This window comes from Brachycentrus maculatus, unplaced genomic scaffold, assembly GCF_059751285.1.
Source record: "Brachycentrus maculatus isolate JH-2025_06_01 unplaced genomic scaffold, ASM5975128v1 h1tg000528l, whole genome shotgun sequence".
NCBI classification, from domain to species: domain Eukaryota; kingdom Metazoa; phylum Arthropoda; class Insecta; order Trichoptera; family Brachycentridae; genus Brachycentrus; species Brachycentrus maculatus.
This window is the reverse complement of record NW_028281274.1, coordinates 164,410-185,561: the sequence shown is the minus strand read 5'-3', so window position 1 is coordinate 185,561 and position 21,152 is coordinate 164,410. Positions and strand designations below refer to the sequence as shown.

At 31.7% G+C, this 21,152-nt stretch overlaps 1 protein-coding gene across 4 annotated transcripts in view; it reads right to left on the bottom strand.

Annotated features, from left to right (window-relative positions):
- Positions 1–20,062, bottom strand: part of LOC148301693 (glycine receptor subunit alpha-2-like) — a 102,179-nt gene extending 82,117 nt beyond the window's left edge. For 2 of the 4 annotated variants that reach the window (XM_088272850.1, XM_088272852.1), the window contains exon 1: positions 19,496–20,021. In XM_088272850.1, coding sequence (XP_088128976.1) covers positions 19,496–19,542 — 47 coding nt within the window. In that variant the 5' untranslated portion in view covers positions 19,543–20,021. Of the gene's footprint in view, positions 1–19,495 lie in introns of all 4 variants that reach the window. The other 2 variants (XM_088272851.1, XM_088272849.1) reach the window with 2 other exon arrangements.
- Between the last annotated feature and the right edge of the window lie 1,090 nt (positions 20,063–21,152).

Below are 21,152 nucleotides of genomic sequence, written 5' to 3'. Positions count from 1 at the left end.
ATTATAATAGGGACTTATAATAAAGGTCAGCTTCTTTTGAATAAAAAATAAATATTAAAGGTTTTTTAAATTAATCGCCCAGACAATTTTTATCAAGAATAATGTGTATAAAAACTGTTTTAAAAAATATTTTTATTTTATATTTTTTCTTCATTATTGATATTATGTATTGAAATAAAAAATAAAAGGGAAATTTGTTTTTTTTTCTTTCTATTAATTATTTATTTGGCAATAGTCTTATGGAATAACACGATGGTAAAAATATGAAAACAAAACATGATCAAGAAAATTTCACAAGACCACAATTGATTTTATTGATGTAAACATGACTAGTTTTGAGAACTAATAAATATTCTAATTAAAGGTTGAAAAACCAAACTTTAAAATACAAACTAAATTTTTACGTTCATCTGTCGATGGAAATAGAACTTTTAACATGAACAAACTGAAAAGTGATATGTTACAAGTGGTTATTTTTTTATATTCTGTTAAAATTTAAATACAGTTTATTTATTTTAAACCTGAGTAAAATATTATTATAAAAATGCCTAAATGTTCATAAAAAACACATGAATTTTCTTCGAAATGCATTTAAAATTAATTATACTTTAAAATGTCACAAAAAAACTATTTGGTAATGGATTTCGGTTACGATTCTGAGATTAGTCGAATTTGAGTCGGTGGCTCTACGATCGACCTCCACTCTGCCAAAACTTGAAAAACAAAATATAAAGGGTCAATTTTTGACTATGCGATTTTAGTATCATGAATAGCATTTATTCCTCGGGCAAAGAATCAAATTAAAATGTTAATTCTGAATGAATATTAGATTCTTTGGTAACAATTATAATATTTACCCACTTACTTTAAAATGGGATAAGGTTATGTTTGAGTTAAAATTTCAGTTTTCCTTCACAAAGCTACTGTGAAATCGAAAAATCGATTGAAACAACGTGAGTTTTGCAGTAATTTGTGGTATACCTTAAACACAGAACTAATTGCCGTTTCGTTTTAGATTGGTTTGACTTTTAATGGCTGCCAAACAATAAATATTAATTTTAATTTTACAGATAAGGTGGGCATTTCGATATCAAGGGTTTAAAAACAGAAAATCGTACAGATCTTTGATTCTTGCAGTGATTTTATTGATATCATAGAATGAAATAAAGTACATTTTAATTTTTTTTTTATCAACGTAGAGTTTCGATATACAAATCATTGTATGACAGAATTAAAAACGAAGATAAGGAATGTAAGGCTGAACGAGGAATAATTGAAAAGATTAGGAAGAGTTATGGACATGTGGAGCGAATGGATAACGAGAGAATGACTAAGAAAATATATGTGGCGAATATGAGAAAGAAAACAGAACGAGGACGACCGAAAAAGACTTGGCACGATCAGATCAATCAGAACCTTAAATCTGGCGGTGTCAAAAGTCTGCGTAATCGGAGGGCATGTATGACTAGATGTATGGATGTGAAGGAGGCGAGGAGTGTATGTCAGGACAGAAGAGTGAGGCATTCTCTCATCTCTGCTTATCCCTGCGGGGAAACGGCGTGATGGTAGTAGTAGTAGTAGTAGTAGGTAAAGGATTTAAGACTGGGTGGACGCTGGACTGCGAAACTGGCGTCGAGGGTTTGATACCCGTCAATTGCAAAATAAATTAAAAAAATATTTATTTTTAATTAGTCTGAGTGTTTGTGGTGTGTTTTTCTCATTTTCTTTCCCTATTCTTACTATCCCACAAATCATCCCACAAGGCATCTGTCAGGAAGCCTAGTTGCTTCTGTATCAGATCTGGGAATGCGGTAGAACAGCTTTCAATATCACCATTCGAACATCTATCATACATCGTTTTACCGCCTGTCACCTTATTAAGTTACAAATTATTTTGTTCATATTTTTTCTCTCTCGTTATCATCAGCCGAGTGTTAGATTAATTGGCCACCCGGTGGTACAGTATTTGGCCGCTAGCTTGTCATGTGTTTACGTCTGCCATGATCCTGGCTCGCGCCCAACGTGTGACGACACACGAGTCTGGGCGCAGCGTGTCTACACATGGCCAGACCACAATCGCGAATCACTTCACATGTGTGTATAGTCATCAAGATGTTATGTGGTCACTAACATTTATAATCGGTCTATTATAGACACGACCCAACAAACGCATTATGTTGGGTTTGGGAATTTATTTTATTAAAACTGAATAATTTGAAATTTGGCACAGTTTTATTTTGCGTATAACATAGACACATTAACATAGATGAAGAAGAATATAAAAGTCTAAGTTTTAACAGAGAAATTTGCTAAATTCCTATTTTTATTGGCATTGTATGTTGATTTTGCAAAAAATCGGGTGAATGAAATTTGAATGCATCATATCGTATGTAAAACAATAACGATTTTTCATTTTAAAAAAATTATACCCGTTCATTGGTCAAATAAGATAAAAGTGGAAAAAAGCTTTATAGTTTTTCTTGGATAGTATAATTTTAAAATTAATAACGAACTTCTTGTATCATACATTAATAATATTAAAATAGAAAAATATTCGTTTGTTTGAAAATGTTACATTGATTGTTTTATGGTGAAACGGCCTTCATATAACTAAAAAAAATTGGTAATTTAAACTTAACTAATATTAAAAATACAACAAAACTTTCTTGAACAATTGTTGATAAGTATCAAAATTAAGGTTAAGTGGTTTATTACTTTTTAAGTAATATTTGTAAAATGGTGCACACCCCCGTTATTACCTTTTAATTGCATTGTAACGACAAAAAAATTAAATCAGTTACTACAAATCACCCTGAGCATAATCTGATTATTGCTAAAAACGTTTTTTCGCATTAAATGGAATAAAAAAATAAAATGCCCCCAAAACTACCCCTTTCCGTAACTACCCTTTTCGTTCGCAAAAAATATAAGTAAATGGTACTAAGAGAGGGTTGTAGAAAACTAATCAAGTACTCGCAGTATAATCGTGGTCATGACTTATTATAATGGAATGTTCATTGTGGCCTTCACGCTTAAAAATTAAATCCCGCGAGTTATGTTGGCGAGGTAGTTTTACTCGCAAAAAATGTCAAGTCATGCCTACGACTATACTGGTAGTAAATGTTTTCGGTAGGTTAACAGTGGTCGAGTCGGATATTGCGTGAGGAATAAGAAGATCAAATCTTTTTTTAAATTACAGTGAAAATAACGCTTAGCCTGTTACAAATAATCGTTGGTGATTTTATGCGGTAATATTATTTTCAAAGCGTGAAAATCGTGTAGCGAAATTTAGCCCATAGGCCTCAAGTGAAAAAATAAGAAAAAAATATTTAAAAATAAATAAGATCTTTAAAAAAATTGTAATATAAATTTTAAGAAATTATTTTTATTTTATAAATTAACAATACACAACCATTTGATAACGAGTTTGCATTCAATGTTTACTTTATTATATTCAATTTGTCGTTTTGATTAAATGTAAATTATATTATTTATTGATTCGGCATTAACTTTGTGGAATGAAATGTTGATTATTTAAAAAAAAATAAACTCATGAATGTACCATTTCATGAGTTTTATTTACAATATATTTACGACTAGTTTCGAAAACTTACAGATGTTTTCATTTTCTAGTAAAAATAAAAATTAATTTCCCCTTCCCTCTATTTATTAACCTATATATACCCCTAAATATACTTTTATTCGTTAGTTTTAATTTTTACCAGAAAATGAAAACATCTGTAAGTTTTCGAAACTAGTCGTATATATAAATAAAACTCAAACTTAAATGGTATATTCAAGTTTTTAATTTTAAAAAATGTAGGTTAACACTGAATATTAGAATTAAAATATACAACCTAAAATTTTCCACTGCATCAGGTTTTGTAAATACAGCCAATTAAATTTCTACATAATTTCAGTTATATTCAGATCATACTGATTCACAAAAAATATGGATGTACTCGTAATTATAATTTGAAAAAATATTTGAAATATATGAGATAAATGTATTAATCACTTTACAGATGATATTTCAATATATCTTTTTGGTAACGCAAGATGACACGAAGCATTTATTGTTTTTATAAGGAAGAAGATGAAGGTATGAGCAACCTAGGGTTAATGACCCGACATTGTGATACTTAAAATATATTTTTACGAACTCATTTTTAACAAAAATAATAGTTTGTTTAAATCGGTGTATTTTATGGTTCTCAGTTTAAGTACTGCAAGGCAGTATTTTTCAGTCATTTTATATGAAAAGACTTTCTATAGCTACATTTTATGCCGTAAATTTTATATTTGTATCCTACAATTTATGCGGTCCTGTGATAAGTGTCGGGAACTCTCCTTGTGTTTAGGTTCAGGTCTACTCTATTACAAGTTGATTCTTATTTTCAATAATAGACTGATTTGCCCAATTAAAATAACATAAAATTTAAATATTTGTGTTAACATAAAAAATATTTATCTTAAAAAGAAGCAATAAAATGCCCGGACTTCCTTGAAAAGTTACTCCCGCGACATTAATCTTCCAGAGGATTATTCCAATGCTTGTGAACATAAATTTCAATATACTCATAATGTTACTGTCAAAAATGAGATATATATGAGAATAACCCGCAATAAACCTTGAATAACTCTAACTAACTAACCATCACGCCGCTTCTCCGCAGGGGTAGGCAGAGAGAATAGAGCGCCACACCACTCTGTCCTTGCAAACATTCTTCGCCTCTTCCACGTTCATGCATCTCCTCATACATACCCGCCGATTGTTACGACTCCTAACCTGACCACTTTAAAGTATTTGGTATTCCTGATCGTGCCATGTTTTTCTCGGTCTTCCTCTGCTTCTTTTCCCACTAACATTCACCTCATAAATTTGTTTTACCGTTCTTTCGTCACTCATTCGTTCCACATGTCCAAACCATCTCAACACACCTTTCTTAATTTTATCGATAATGCTTATCTCAGCTTTGCATTCCTTCCTTATTTCACTATTCGCACATCTATCATACGTCGTTTTGTCGCACATTCTTCTGAGTTATAATAACTCTGAGTGAATAACTTCTGAGTGAATAACTCAAATATCTATAATATAATTTATATTTGAAGCACTAACTTTGTGATTTTCCATTTTATAATTAAAATGTAACTTTGTTTTAAAATCACTATAAATATTTTATTTTAACTTAATTATAATGTCTACCGGTTTCGAAGCTAACCGCATCGTTATCAATACTAATCAGTCTTGATAAAGAAGCGGTTAGCTTCGAAACCGGTAGACATTATAATTAAGTTAAAATAAAATATTTATGGTGATTTTAAAACAAAGTTACATTGTAATTATAAAACTCAAATATTCTCTACTTTAAGAGACCTGTCTGCAGGTAGGATAGTAAAAAAAAAAGAGACGGTAAATGTAAAAAATACATCAAACATTCACAGATGAATTGAAAAGAAAACATTTTTGTAATTAATTTGTAATTGGAGGGAATCGAACCACCTACGTCAGTTTCGCAGTCGAGCGTCTACTCAACCACACTACGGCACCCGTTAAAACACACATATTTGCATACTTAATTTTGTAGGTCTAAGTATCTTGTTATTAAAAATATGAATTTTGTGGTAGAGCAGGCTCGAACCAGACTCGAGAGTCCACGACAATAACCACGGAATAACAACCCGATCAAAATTAATAAAATATTTCCGATTTTTATTATTAAATTTTGCAATGACCCCATTAAGATTTTCCTAAATGCATACAAGGCAATTAGCTTCATCAGACATCGCGTGGAGGTCGGTAGAGTGACATTATTTTTACAGTTGGCCGCTAGTAAATCGGCAATCAATTTCACAATACTATTGACGTCAATTGAGACAAGATTTCTACTTTTCCCGATCAGAAGGGAGCGCAGATATTCTTGGTCCGGTATTTAGCACAGATGACTTATTTAGCGGTCTCAGAACGTATAACAATACAGATTAATTCTGCGTTGACCGAAAATAGATGTGAAAATTGTCCGATACCGATTGCCCTTTTGGCTAGAATTCATACCGCGCGTTTCGTGAGATTTTTGATCTTTGAATTCGTTGGAGAAAATATACGTGTTGAAAATGCCTGTTAAATTGATTGATAATATTTATATGAAAGAAGTTAATAATGCACGTAGATATCACATCTAATTTGATTTATTTTGGCTGTTTTTGCAGTTTCAATGTTTGCAATTTCAGTTACTTATGATCATTTATAACATATCTTTATAAATCTTATGATCTTATGAATCGATATTAAATAAAAATTAGATTTTCTCTATAAATTCATTAGATATATGAATTAATGTTAATTTAAAATTAAACAATCCACATTTCTGATGGAATTTTTACCGTCCACAATATGACAAGGATCTTGTAAGATATATATTTTTTTAGTTTAACACACATAAACACGTGTATAAAACAAATGTCTTAAAACAGTTTTCTTGTAAAAAGGAATAAATTATTTTACGTTTTAAAATAATAAAAAATAAAGTTTTCTTTTGGCCTGGAACGCATCAACGTATTTTTCATTGATTTTTGTGGGAAAAAATGTTTCACTCAACGAGTGTTTCGCATAACGAGAAAGATGCTGGAACGAATTAAACTCGTTATGAGAGGTTCCACTGTATATATTTATATATATATATATATATATATATATATATATATATATATATACATATATATATATATATATATATATATATATATATATATATATATATATATATATATATATATATATATATATATATATATATAAATATATATATACTTATATATATATATATATATATATATATATATATATATATATATATATATATATATATATATATATATATATATATATATATATATATATATATATATATATATATATATATATATATATATATATATATATATATATATAAATGTATACATATATTTATTAATATAAATAAAACTTATATAATAATATAATACACATATAATATATCATATCAATATTTTACGGGAGTTTATTATTTTCAATCACTTTCTCCTTTTCCATTATTTTCTCTATGCACATAGGTACCAAGGCTACCAGATTAGTGTTTTTTTTTATAAGATTTTCTTATTTGTAAACAAATACTATGTATTTATATTTAAATAAAAAGTAATCTGAACAGTAGTGTGTGGTAAGTATAGGCCAAAGCAGATATGTTATACAAGCCGACTTAAAAAAAACCTCGAATCTCTGGACTATTCTTAATTTTAAACTGATACATTTATAAGCCCTGAGTTTTTATTTATTTGTAGATTTTTTTCGCATTGAACTTCGTAACACAACATTCTTTCCAAGTTCAAACATTGGTCAACTATTTTTAAAATAATGTGTCAAAGAGATTTATCTTTGATCCGTATATATATTCCAAGGTATTGCGTGGAATTTGAAGTCATGTTTAGATTATCTAAGATAACTTATGTGTAGAATATTATCAACGAGTGTTTAACTGAAAGTGCTTCAATAAAATAGGACAATATATTTATTATTTTCATTAAAAGTGATTATTTTACTCAACAACTTTGTTCTCTTTTGCTGTCGTAAAAAAATAACACAAGTGCCCTTTAGTTAAGTTGACACAATTTCATTGATTGATTCGGATTCGTAGTAATATTTTTCCATTTTTTATTAATGTTTTACTTGGTAAATATCCCTATTTCTTAAAATCCAAGACATAAACCTAGCTTCACATACGGTATTTAAAAATGATGCGGAATGCATCGAAATCGAAACGTGTCATATTAGATTTTAAGAAATAGTGGTATTTACCAAGTAAAACTTAAGTTCACACAAATAATAATGTGCTGATATTAAATGGAATATATTTTTATTGTATTTAGAGCAAAAGTAATGCTATCAAACCGTCAGTAAAATTAAAAAAACTTCTTCATTAAGAAAATATAATTTTAATGATAGTTATTATTTGTAATATTTTGAGTGTGTTTGAATATTTGTAATTTTTTGTTAACAAATCGGGGTTTTGTCAAATTAGGAGTATATTTCTTTTTATTGTGATATCTTAAATATGTATGAAATGTCAGGATTTGGAACAATCGGCGGGAATGTATGAGGAGGTTTATAGAGGAAGGAGGAAATTAAAAAAATATGAGGCGTATATAGTTGGAAACAGCAGCAGAAGAAGAGCGAAGAAAACTTGGCATGATCTAGTATTACAAATACTTGGGCGTGGATGTGGAATAGGCTAAGATTGTTTGCAAAAACAAGGCGGTGGAGCGTACTTTGGTTGAGGTTTGTTTATTATTTATTATTATTCTTCTTTTTCTTTTTCATCTTGTTGTAGGCCTTGTGGCCTGTTTTTAATAGGGATAAGCCTCCTGCAATGTCGATTCCCAGCTATCGATCCATCTCTTTGGCGGTCTGCCCGGGAGTCGTCTACCACGGGGTTGGCTGGACAGTGCGATGTGGGGGAGTCTGGATGGTTTCATTCTCCTCACATGCGCACACCATTGTCTCCTTCGTTGCCTTCCCCACCGAACGACATCTTCGATCTCGCATATTTCCCTGATCCTGACGAATTATTATTATTAAAATAGAAAATATACATTATTGTTTCGTTTTGCATTTATAGTTTAACCATAAACATAGGTTTATCATGAGAAACGGTATAAACCTATATAATTATATGCAGTTTTTCAGTATATACTCGTATATGGATAGTTGATTAGTTTTTATATTGAGAACTAAATATAATTGCGTGAGACAGGAGCAAAAATTATTCTGTCGGCGATGTTTTTAATGCTAGATTTTTAATAACATCTATAAATAAAGCTCGTATTATGGTGCGTGATAATTTCGTTATATTACGTGGGAATGTATGAAGGTCCCCTGGGAGTTATCTTTTATAAAATGTGAATTTTATTTTGGGCGCGGTATCATTAATTATGCTGACGATTTCAAGTACTGGAAAGTGAAAACTTTGTACTGTCTCCTTCGAAACTATTACAAAAAAAACAACTCGGAAAACATAAATGGTTTAAAATGTTAATGCAAATGATAACGTATGTTTTTTTAGGACAAATATATCCAAATATATACAAATATATTCATGAAAAACGTCAGGAATTTGTTTACGAATCTCATATTGTAATCTCAATGTTTAATCGTCAAATTATGATAAAAGTACTCAACGATTTATTTTAAAAGTACACAATTTTTTTTTATAAAGTAGATATTTTTAGCATATTCAACAATGCAGATATTTAAATACTAAATTTAAAATTTTCATAGTCGACATTAGAAAATAGTGAATACAACATTTTGGCTTTCACTCGTCAATTTTATACGTCAATTATCTAACCAAATTAAAACCGTAGTGACATTTATCTGTATCGAACAATATTGCCTAAAATATGACGCGGAAAACCCAAAATTGTTACATCTTTTGTTTTAATGTTCGGTATTATGGGCTTATAAAGGTCAGTATACTGTCAATTAGTTAGTGACTTTCGTGCAAATGAAACGTTCAGGTAGTAACACACACTTACACACACACACACACACACACACACACAAACACACACACACACAAACTTACACACACACACACACACACACACACACACACACAAACACATACACATACAAACACACACACAAACACATACACACCCAAACACATACACACATTTATTGCGAACGTAACAATTTGTAAAATTAAAGTCTTTTATTTCAACACATTGGGGGTGAAAGATGGTTTTTTGCTGAGAGCACCTAGTTGTAATATAAAAGTCGCATAAAGCATGAATTAAGGATTGAATATCGTTTACGGTGTTTATAAGTTAGGCGGTATTCAATTGATGGTATATTGAAGCGCAGGAATATAAATAAAATAAAAGAGAATGTGCCGGTTGAAGGAAGAAATTGTATCAGAAGATATCTCAGTTAAAAACAGATTTATAAATATCTGTCATATCAATTAGGGTATAAGCGTAGTTCCAATTACAGTGAAAAGATTACAGCATAATGAAAGAACTTTAATTTCAAAAAAATATCAATCATTCATTTTATATTCGGCATTGCCGATTTCTGATCTATTATCACTTTTAAAATATCAAAAGTAATTTTATTAACTGAATTTCCTTTTTATCAATTCAGGATACAAAAAAACACTCCAATAAAAAAAGAAATTGAGTTGGTTTTTTAGAGATTTAAGAATGTGGTTTTTATTCTATACTAGAACAAATAAAACATCACCTTTGAGAAAAATTAAGATTTTTTTGTGCGATGTATAATTATTATAAAAACACCACTTATATAATAACACTTACTGAGTTTTATTTTATCACACACTAGTTTTAAATATATCTGTTGTTTTCGAAACTAGTCGTGAGTAATGAAATAAAACTCATTAAGTGGTATTAAACAAGTGTTAATTTTTTAAAAACAGTCTAAATGTCATTCCACAAAGTTAATGCCGAATTAATTAATAAAACGATGTATTTTTAGTAAAATGACAATATACATATGACTCGCTTGCCATGGATTTGTCGTTACTTGTCTAAAGTGTGGAGTTTTCTTTTTAATTTAAAAAAAAGATACATATATATTTAACAAATTGAAATTGAGCTAGCGTATTTTGAATCGTAAATTATTTAAAGCTAAAACACAAACGCTAAAAATTATTTTTGCATATCCACTCCTCTTTGTTTTTTATGGTTTATACTTTGTACGAATAAAGGTTATTTACGCAATGAATTAAACGTCAAGTCAGAGCAGAAATGTTGTCACGCGAGCTTTCAATTATTATCAGCAGAAGTCGCGGGTTAACTCTGGTGTGGGGCACTGTTTTCTATAATTATCTAGGTATACTGTGAAAGCTCTTGTAAGTAGTTCAACTTTACCTTCAATTCGCAAAGCTCGTTTGTAAATGTTGCCGGAAATGTTATTTTATTCTTAAGTTGGATCTTGCTATTTACTTTATTTGTATTTAACAATAGTCAAATTTACAAAATTTGCATTTTTTTCTTAAACCTGAGTTTGTCCACTAAGGGGTGATTTACATTGATATCTCAACATTGACGAAGAAGAAAATGAATGTCTGGGTGTTTACAGGGCTTACAACTTGTCATAGGATGGATAAGTGATCATCTTGTACACGTGCAACATTCACCACTCTACCCATGATTGACAACCCGAACGTGTAGTTAACCAGGCAATAGAGATGGATCTTCCTCGAAAGCTTTCTAGAAGAAGACTAAGAAATTCATGGGTGATGTTGAAATATAACTTGATTCAAAGGCATGGCCTAGGTGATGTCCAGGATAGAAAGACCTATAACCTGAGGACGAGGAAAGCTGACCCCAGCAGTCAAGAGGGACAATAAACTGGGATATGGCCAGGAAGAAGACCCATGATTGACAACTATTCTATTTAAATTTCGGAAGTTGCCTATACCTTAATTGACACTTTCTTTCACATGCTAGTTCTTGGCACCATCTATGGTCGAGTTGAGTAAGTTTTTTAATTAGCAGATACTTTTATGAAATGTTTGTAAGATTCTAGCCCTAATTGTTTATCATGCTAGATTAAAGCTGTAGGCCCAAGTAATTTACATACTATGTCGTAAGCCCTATAAATACCCAGACTTTCATAGAACATGGAACCAACACTCAGCATTACTCATGGCAGGCAGCATACTTCTTGACAACCACTGCCATTAAGCATTTTTAATATTCTCGAATGCACTGTTGTTTCATAAATTTTCAATATATTCATAAAAAATATAAATAAAAAGATGTGTGCGGTATATTCTTTTTTAATATTTTTTGACATCTCATCAAAATGAAGAAGAATATGGAAGTCTGGGCATTTACGGGGCTGACGACCGTGATAGGCTGGTTTAAGTCATCACTTTACACACGTGTAACATTCGTGTATTACTTTTTGTTATGTTTTGACCAGTCTGAGCCACAGTAACGAGTGACTGGGTACAACTTTATTTGATAAATTTTCTGCACGCAGTAATTTTATAATATTTAAATAGATTTGTGCAAATTAATTAAAAATAGAAATACTCATGTTTTAATACAAAGGCAATCTGAGAACAGATGTCATCAAAGATAAAAGATCATTTCAAAATTCGAATAAACTCTTATACACATAATTAGCGGGAAAGTGTTGTCGTAGACATTAATGGTGACATAATTTTTAAATTTATGTTTGTCGTCTACGTTGCGATAATGGCATAAAATAGATTTGAAAGCACACTACTACTGTACGAGTGAGTTACACCTGTCCGGTACTAAAACATGACATTTGATTTTACGTTACTTTGAAAGAATTTCAAATGACGTAATTAAATCACATAAAATAGTTAAAGAATGCGAATATTGGCATTGGAAAACATGAAAAAAACGGAAAATGTGCATTTAGATGTGCTTTTGGCAATGAATATTTTAGTGAAAATACTTGTTATTTATATATTTAATTTGTTTGGTAAAAAAGATTTGTCATTTTGTGTCCCAATTTTTTGGTCCATTTCTACGATTAATTTTAAATAATTTACCGTATAATAAATCCACATTTATAAAATACTGCATCTATGAATAAATTTTTCATGTGCTCAGATAAAGCCTAGCCAAGTAGGTACAAGTAAAACATAATTATTGTTACATTGATTTGGTGCACAATGTTTTTATCCATTTGTGTTTAATTTTTAATAAAATACCTTACTTTAATTACACAAGTCTGTTACCGTTGTGTAATGATTAGCGTGTTTACCTACCATGCTCGAGGTCACGGGGTCGATTCCCAGGAGGGAGTGAAAATAAATATCAGTAATTTTACACTCTAATACTTTTTTAATATTACCCTGGACTGGTCCCTGAAGCGCAATAATGATCACCTTTCCTTCGTGTAAGTAACAATCAAGTTAACACTGCCTCGAAATGCAGTGCCCTATGCACCATTGGGTGCGGATAAGGGGTTAAAATTAGAGGGTAAATACTCATGTTTATGAGGACTTACATTTTCAGGTGCTTTCATATCATATATATGTACATATGTGGTGCCCAGCCAAGTAGCTACCAGTAGCACATAATTGTTCGCACATTAATTTGGTGCTCAAAACTTATTGTCCATTTCTGTGTTTGATTTTTAAACAATATACGTTCTACAAATTATTCACAGTTATTGCAACAATTATTTAATAAACAGCATAAAATGATTGTCCGTGATTAGAAAAAATCATTTGAAATTTGAAATTCTTAAAAAAAAATGTTTTAGGATTGGATCAAAATCATGTGAAGAGTGTAACAGCTGTTTAGAGCTGCCTACGATAGGGACACATATTCTCTAGTGATAGTCGACTAGAGGGAACTGACATGATACATGAAGAAGACGAAGAATAAAGAAAGAACAGAAACAATTTAACAACATTTTGAGTGTGTCCTTGTTCACAAATTTGGACTATTTCCAATTGTAGGAGTTTTTTCATATTATTTTTTGACATCAAATTATGAGAGTCAAAATATTATATGAAAAAACTCCTATAATTGGAAATAATCCAAATTTGTGAACGAGTATTTGGACACACTCGAAATGTTAAAAATAAATTACCTGGTCAAATAACAAGCTTAAAATGATAAAAATAAAAATGATATTTTCTGGCGTTTCTCATGTGTGTGATTAATCCAGGACTCGGACCTAACATACTAATGAAGAGTTTCTGCTCAATAAAAAGCTTATTTTCATCTCACAAATAGATGTCTCTAGTGAAGTTCTAGTGATTCAAGAACAATGTTTAAAAATTGGTTCATATATATAGGTCTTCCAAGAATTTGAGTAGTGTGGTTGTCAATAATGGGTACAATTGGTGAATGTTACACGTGTGTAAAGTGATCACTTAAACCAGCCGATGATGGTTGTCAGCCCCATAAATGCCCAGACTTCCATATTCCTCTTCATCTTTGATGAGATGTCAAGAAACATGTTATTCAATGGCTTGAGTTGAATAAACTTTAAAGCTCATAAAAACAACGAACGGCTTAAAAATAGAGCTTTTATTTTTTTAGCTCAGGACAATAACCTCACTAAGGGACTAATTTTCAAATGAAGCAGTTTACCTGTAATTGCGGTAGTAAAAGTAAAATTGTCGGTATAAAATACTCATATATTATTGGTGTGTGCGAGAAACAGAAAGTAGTGTACATATGTTTTAGAACTGTAAATTATCTAGTATCCGATTAGCGGTATCGCTTTTCGGGGGGCGGCTCCAACTTCTCAATGGCCGAATGCGGGTGCGATTCCCGAAACGTTCCGTTAATTAAATAATTTTTATAAATATTTTTATGTTTATTGGAAACCTTAGGGTGAAGTGTGCAAGACTATAAGGTTCATATGAGGGATAAGGCATGGGGCACTGCATCATATAAACGCAGTGTTATCTTGATCGTTAACAATGAAGGAAAGGTGGTAAGCCCTCCGCTTCAGGTACCATTCCAATGTAATATTAAATAAATATTAAACAGTGTAAAATTATTATTCTTCTTCAAGCCCTTATCCGCACTCCAATGGTGCATAGGGCACTGCATCATATAAACACAGTGTTATCTTGATCGTTAACACATGAAGGAAAGGTGATCAGCCCTCCGCTTCAGGTACCAGTCCAGGGTAGTATTGAATAAACATCAGAGTGAAAAAAATCACTTATATTTATTTAACCCCCGCTGGGTATCGAGCCCGGGACCTCCAGAACTGTAGCCGAGCATGCTGACCATTATACTACGGAGGCGGGCATTACTAACATGTATTTTCCTCCTAGCAATGACCAAATGCTGAGAAGTTCCTGTTTGGCCCACACTAGATTATTCCTCCTGTTCCCAACACAGATTCATATAAAAACATATTTAATTAGCTAGAAGAAACAAAAATCCACTAAATGATCCATAAACCTTGTACACAATAAGCAAGATAAATAATAAATGCAATTCCCATCTAAAAAAATATGTAATTTCACCCCCCCCTGGGAATCAAACCCAAGACCTCCAGCACGATAGCTAAACACGCTGACCAGTACACCACGGAGGCGGACATTTTGAGAATACGGCCTTATCTGTAATAGCCGGATGTTAGCTGGGTGCTGATGTATTTTCGTTGGTCAGCCTTGGTTCCTACCCCCGGCCCCCTTCCCGCCCCTCCCCTGACCTTGCTGACTTGGCGGGGGAATTTTTCCTCTAGTACATCACCGCAAGTACACCGCGACAATAGCATTCAAATTGGCAATAGAAACAATCTCTACGTCCAATACTACACATAAATAAATAACAGCCCAATGAAGCTCGTAAAAACACACCGTATTTTAATCACTAGCTGATTTTTTTATATATCATAGAAATATTCAAAAATACTATTTTTGACACTTTGCTAAGTTTCACTCAGATTCTATGTTCAGTATCAAATACGATATTTTCCTAAAAAATACAAATATTTCTGTTGTTTATTATTTACAAAAATTCAGTATATTTTTTATGGGAATTTTGTATTCTTGTATTTCTTTTGAGATGTCTCTTTCTCTCACATTAAACACCATTCTTTATTTTTTAAGGAGATTCCACGTGTGCGTTTACACGCGATCTTTTTTTCTTTTGTTCTTAATTTTCCACTTCCACTCGCTGAGATATAATTATAATTACTCATGTATCCGTTATTAAAAGATAGTTTTTTTATACAACGTTTTGAGTGTGTCCAAATACGTTTTCACAAATCAGGATTATCTCAAATAAGCAGTTATTTTTCACTATATATTTTGACATTGACATTTCAATATAGATGCAGAAGAATATGGAAGTCTGGGCATTTATGGGGCTTACGACCGTCATAAAGTGATCTCTTTACACACGTGTAACATTAACCAATTCTACCCACGATCACTCAAACCAGCTTATAACGGTCGTAAGCCCCGTAAATGCCCAGACATCTATATTCTTCTTTATGTATGTTGAGATGTCAAAAAAATTAAATGAAGGTAGATTTTTAATGAAGTAAATGAAGGCGATGACCCTGAAAATATTACAATTTTAAAACAAAATATCAGGGATGTCGAAATATTATATCTGTACTTGAAATATTGATTTAGTAACACGATATTATTTTATTATTTTGCACTTATGTAACTTCTTTTGAACTTTAACGTCATAGCGAGTACTCGTTCAAAAAAGAATTACAGTTTGTATTCACGTTTATCTCGAAAAACAAGAAAAAGAAGAGACCATGTATTTTTATTTTGAAACAGAATCAAACAATGTTTTCCCTCGTGGAAGTGCCATTAAAGATCTATTTTAGAATTCAAGGATCACTGGTATAAAGACCCGATATTTTATAAATATATACCCATCGCACAAAATAATAATATAATAAAATATCTGGAAGCTTAGATCTATAAAAAAACACATTTAAAGCGTCTTGCGAAATGTGTGTAGACTCTTTGATACCAAGGTTTTAGGTTCAGATTTCAAAGACAATTTGTATTTAAAATAAAAAATAATTCAAACATAAATGAAACTGACCTTTAAAATTCAACATCCGGTTTAAAATCCAAATAAATAAATAAAAAAAATGTTCATTTAATAGTGACCAACGTTATTAAAATTAATTATATGCTTCAGTTTTTCAGTTCAGTACTCAAAAATATTGTTTACTATAGCAAATAAAACAATATTTTCTGTTTACAACAGTGTATAAAACACAATTAATTAAAATAAAATAAAAATTATATGCAAACATATCAGACACTGTCTTTACTGTAGGTATTTTTAAATAATAGCTTTATCAGAAAGTTATGTCGTAATTCCTTATTGCATGATAATTTACGGCATTATGGGCACTATAATAATATGACTATTTTAATTCAAACCCCTTATTTCAACAACGATTATAATATGTAATGTTACTTAAAATAATATTATAAGGGAACTTATAATAATATAATAAGGGAAAATAATAAATGGTGCTTTGAACAGAGTGATTGCGAATAAAAATATGTCCATGGAAGCCAAGCTAGCGGTTCACAACCGTTGCAACGGTGTGCTGGTACCGACACAAATGTATGGAAGCGAAACATGGAACTGGGAAAGGAAGGATGAAAGCAGAGTGAACGCTGTTGAAATGCGCTCCCTCAGACGAATGTGTGGAAAATCATTGTATGATAGCATTAAAAACGAAGATGTAAGAAAAGAATGTAAGGCTGAACAAGGAATAATTGAAAATATTAGGAAGAGGTCTTTACGGTGGTATAGACATGTGAAGCGAATGGATAACGAAAGAATGACTAAGAAAACATATGTGGCAAATGTTAGCGGGTAAACAGAATGAGGACGACCGAAAAAGACTTGGCACGATCAGATCCATCAGAACCTAAAATCTGGTGGTGTCAAAAGTCTGCGTAATCGGAGGGCATGCATGACTAGAAGTATGGATGTGAAGAAGGCAAGGAGTGTATGTCAGGACAGAAGAGTGTGGGGTTCCATCCTTTCTGCTTACCCCTGCGGGGAAACGGCGTGAGGGTAGTAGTAGTAGTAGTAGTAGTATGTTACTTATGCGGATGTTCGTGTTGAACGTTTGATTCTAATATTAAATATTTTTTATCGTACACATATCGCTCACTCCTAACAACAACGTCATAAATAAAAAATACTTGATTTTTCAGGAGATTGTTTTTAAATTTTAACAATATAATACAATGTATATTATTAAAAATAAATACGAAGCCACTTATTGAACTTTTTACTATGCAACAGATCTTTTTAGGTAAAACCTAAATGTTTTTTCTCCATTTGAAAAATATTAAGTAGGTATATTAAAAAAAAATAATTAAACAATACCTTTTCTTCAAAATGCAAAAACAACACTTTCTGCCCTGTAGCGGATAAACATTTAGTTAAAAATTTGCCGCTTTTGCTGGGATATAGTAAATTTTCTGGGCATTCCGAAAACATGCACAACTTAAAAATGACGATTTTTGATATATGACGTTGTTGAAAGGAGTGAGCGATATTAAACTTATTTAAATGATTTGTTTTTCGTCAATTTCACATTATTTTCTTAAATGGTTCAGTTACAGTTGAAGAGACCTTTACAAATTATCTGTCTATATCCAAGTTTTGTCCGCTTCCGTAGTGTAATGGTCAGCACGCTCGGCTACCGTTCTGGAGGTCCCGGGTTCGATTCCCAGGGGGGGTCAAATAAATATAGGTGTTTTTTTCACTGTAATATTTATTCAATATTACCCTGGACTGGTAATTGAAGAGGAGGGCTGATCACCTTTCCTTCATGTGTAAACGATCAAGATAACACTGCGTTTATATGAAACGTTGGGGTGCGGATAAGGAATTAATTATTATTATTATTATTATATATCCAAGTTACACAAGCTACCACCCCGTACGAGTCCTTGCCATTGTTGCTATCGTCCTTTGTCTGTTCTATGTTACCCACTATTACTTCTTCATTTCCCCATATGGCAGTGATATCTTTCACCCTGAGTTTTCCTCACTTTATCTGGATCACATCAACTATTTTTTTTGCCATCAAGCATATAGTTGATCTCCCTGCCTTTATGTTGTACATATAATCTCGATCGAGTAAATACGAAATCCGTTCGAAGCGGTAGTCTATTTACTACTTGGGTGCCAATAGGGACCATCAGATGTCGAAGAGGTTCCACAAGTATGTTCATTTGTAAGTTTTGCTAAAAACTCTCTAAACACTTGTATTTTTATTCATTTATTGATTTGGCGTTCAATTTGTATAATTATATTTTTTATGTGTTTTGTTAATAAAATACAACTTAGTTTTTTTATGTGTTTTTGTTTGTAAAATACATCTTAGTAGACACAAAAAATCTGTGTTTGATTTAAAAATTAATACATAAACTTGTAATTTTACTTTTATTTTTTCACGTTTCCTTGTTTTTTCATATTTGTAAGAACTACATTTTACAAAAAATATGTACATGCAAAATATAATTTTAACAGGGAATTTTTATAAAATTGTTACTAAGCTTTATACCACAGTTATTTATTAAGCATCTTTTTTGATACAGCATGACAATGATACAGCACTGATCATCACTATGTGGAATTTTTGTTGTTTTTATATATTTACATCTCAGTACCTGCACACAGATGAAGAAGAGTATGAAAATCTGAGTATTTACAGGTATTTTTATACTTGGCATAGGCTGGTTCAAGTATTCACTTTATACACGTGTAATATTCATAATTCTGCCCAAGATACACAACCAAAATACATTTTTTTTAAATATACATATTTACGAGTAAATATGTTAAAATACCCTTTTTGACACGATGTTCACCTTTTAATGTTGAAAACTATGTTAAAAATGAAAATGTATCTTTTTTTAAATTTTACGACTGAAGCTTTTTTAACGTTACAGTGAATTTATCATACCTTGCAAGACCCAGCGCAAGCAGTCCAACTAAACCATAGATCCTCATGATGATGAAGTAGCTAGGCACGACGGTAACAGGAGTCAAAGGCACTTTTCTGAACTCACTGTATGAAAGGCACACTCTGTTTCGAAAAATATAAATACTTCATAATCTTCGTTGCAGTAAGGCACGAGGAAAATTTGCTTGGACGGAAAGAAAACCAACATCAAACATTGTCACAACACTTTTTTGCACCAGCGATTTGTCCCATTTTCAACGCGACAAAGAACCCCCTAACAATCTATATCCTAGTAAAATAAGTTTGATTTTCTGCAGAATTTCTTGTTATCAGCGTGCATTATAGCATTAATTTATCTACCGTGTAAAGAAGGCACTTGGTAATTGATAATTTTTCGTTTTCCCGCGCGATTATTTTTGACAGTTTGAGTGGTTCCCGCGTTTTTGTCTCCAAAATGGCGAGCCGTGGCAGCGACCACCCCATGCAGTCACCGCCGCTGGATGTGCTGGCGAGCTATTGTCGCCGACTGCTTTTGGCGCGCCTCTCGCTAGGTCACGGGCAGAACCTTTAGGTACGCTTTTGCAATATTTCTGCGCAGCTACACGCCTGACGCGACAGGGCCGGAGTGCGGAATGATACATTAGCGACCAAGTTGGAGTACTTTACAGGTGCGCCTGGGAGTGTTCTGAGTACTGCCATAATTCATAATTATCATAGACGATTTTATTTTATGTTTTCATGTCGACATCCATATTAATAGTCCTAGCTTTTTGTGCTATAAAACGAAAAGGCTTATGATAATAACGAATCTGTCAAAATTAGGAGTACGTTTACTATACACGCACACACAGATACACACACACACACACACACACACACACACACACACACACACACACACACACACACATGCGTAAACTCTTTATTTTCAAATGACACTTAAATATGGGAAAAAATATAAGTAGTCCAAGATAATATTACAGCGAAAAATCAATAGCATTTTTTTAACCCTCCTGGAAATCGAACCCGAGGCCTCCAGCATAGTAGTCTAACGCGCTGCTATATGGAGGTGAGCAATAATATTTAAAGTGTTTAACTTCTTGATTTAATTCCACAAAGTTTTTTAGTATATTTATAAACAAAGGATTTAGCTCTTTATTACATTTTTTATTTTGATTTGAATGGAATAATTATTTAAAATGTTTTTTTTGTTGATATTTAACAAACTAAGTAACCATCACGATGCTTCTACGCAGGGGAAACATAGAGCATCGAACGCTACACCACTCTGTCTTTACAAGCATTCGTCTCTTCTACATTCATGCATCTCCTCATACAAACCCGCCTATCATCCCAACTCTTAACATGACCAAACCCAAGTATTTGAAATACTTGATCATGCCAAGTTTTCCTCTGCTTCTATACCAACCAAATACGCCTCAAAAATTTGATTAACTGTTTGTTCTATTTATTGTTTCGGCATTAACTTTGTGGTAAGACATGTTACAATAATTAAAGAAAACACTTCGTTTTTTACCACTTGAGTAAATACGAAGTTTTACTAAAGTAAAGTTTTACTCAAGTGGTAAAAAACGAAGTGTTTTCTTTAATTATTGTAACTGTTTGTTCTCTTTTCAGTCATTCAATTTACATTTTC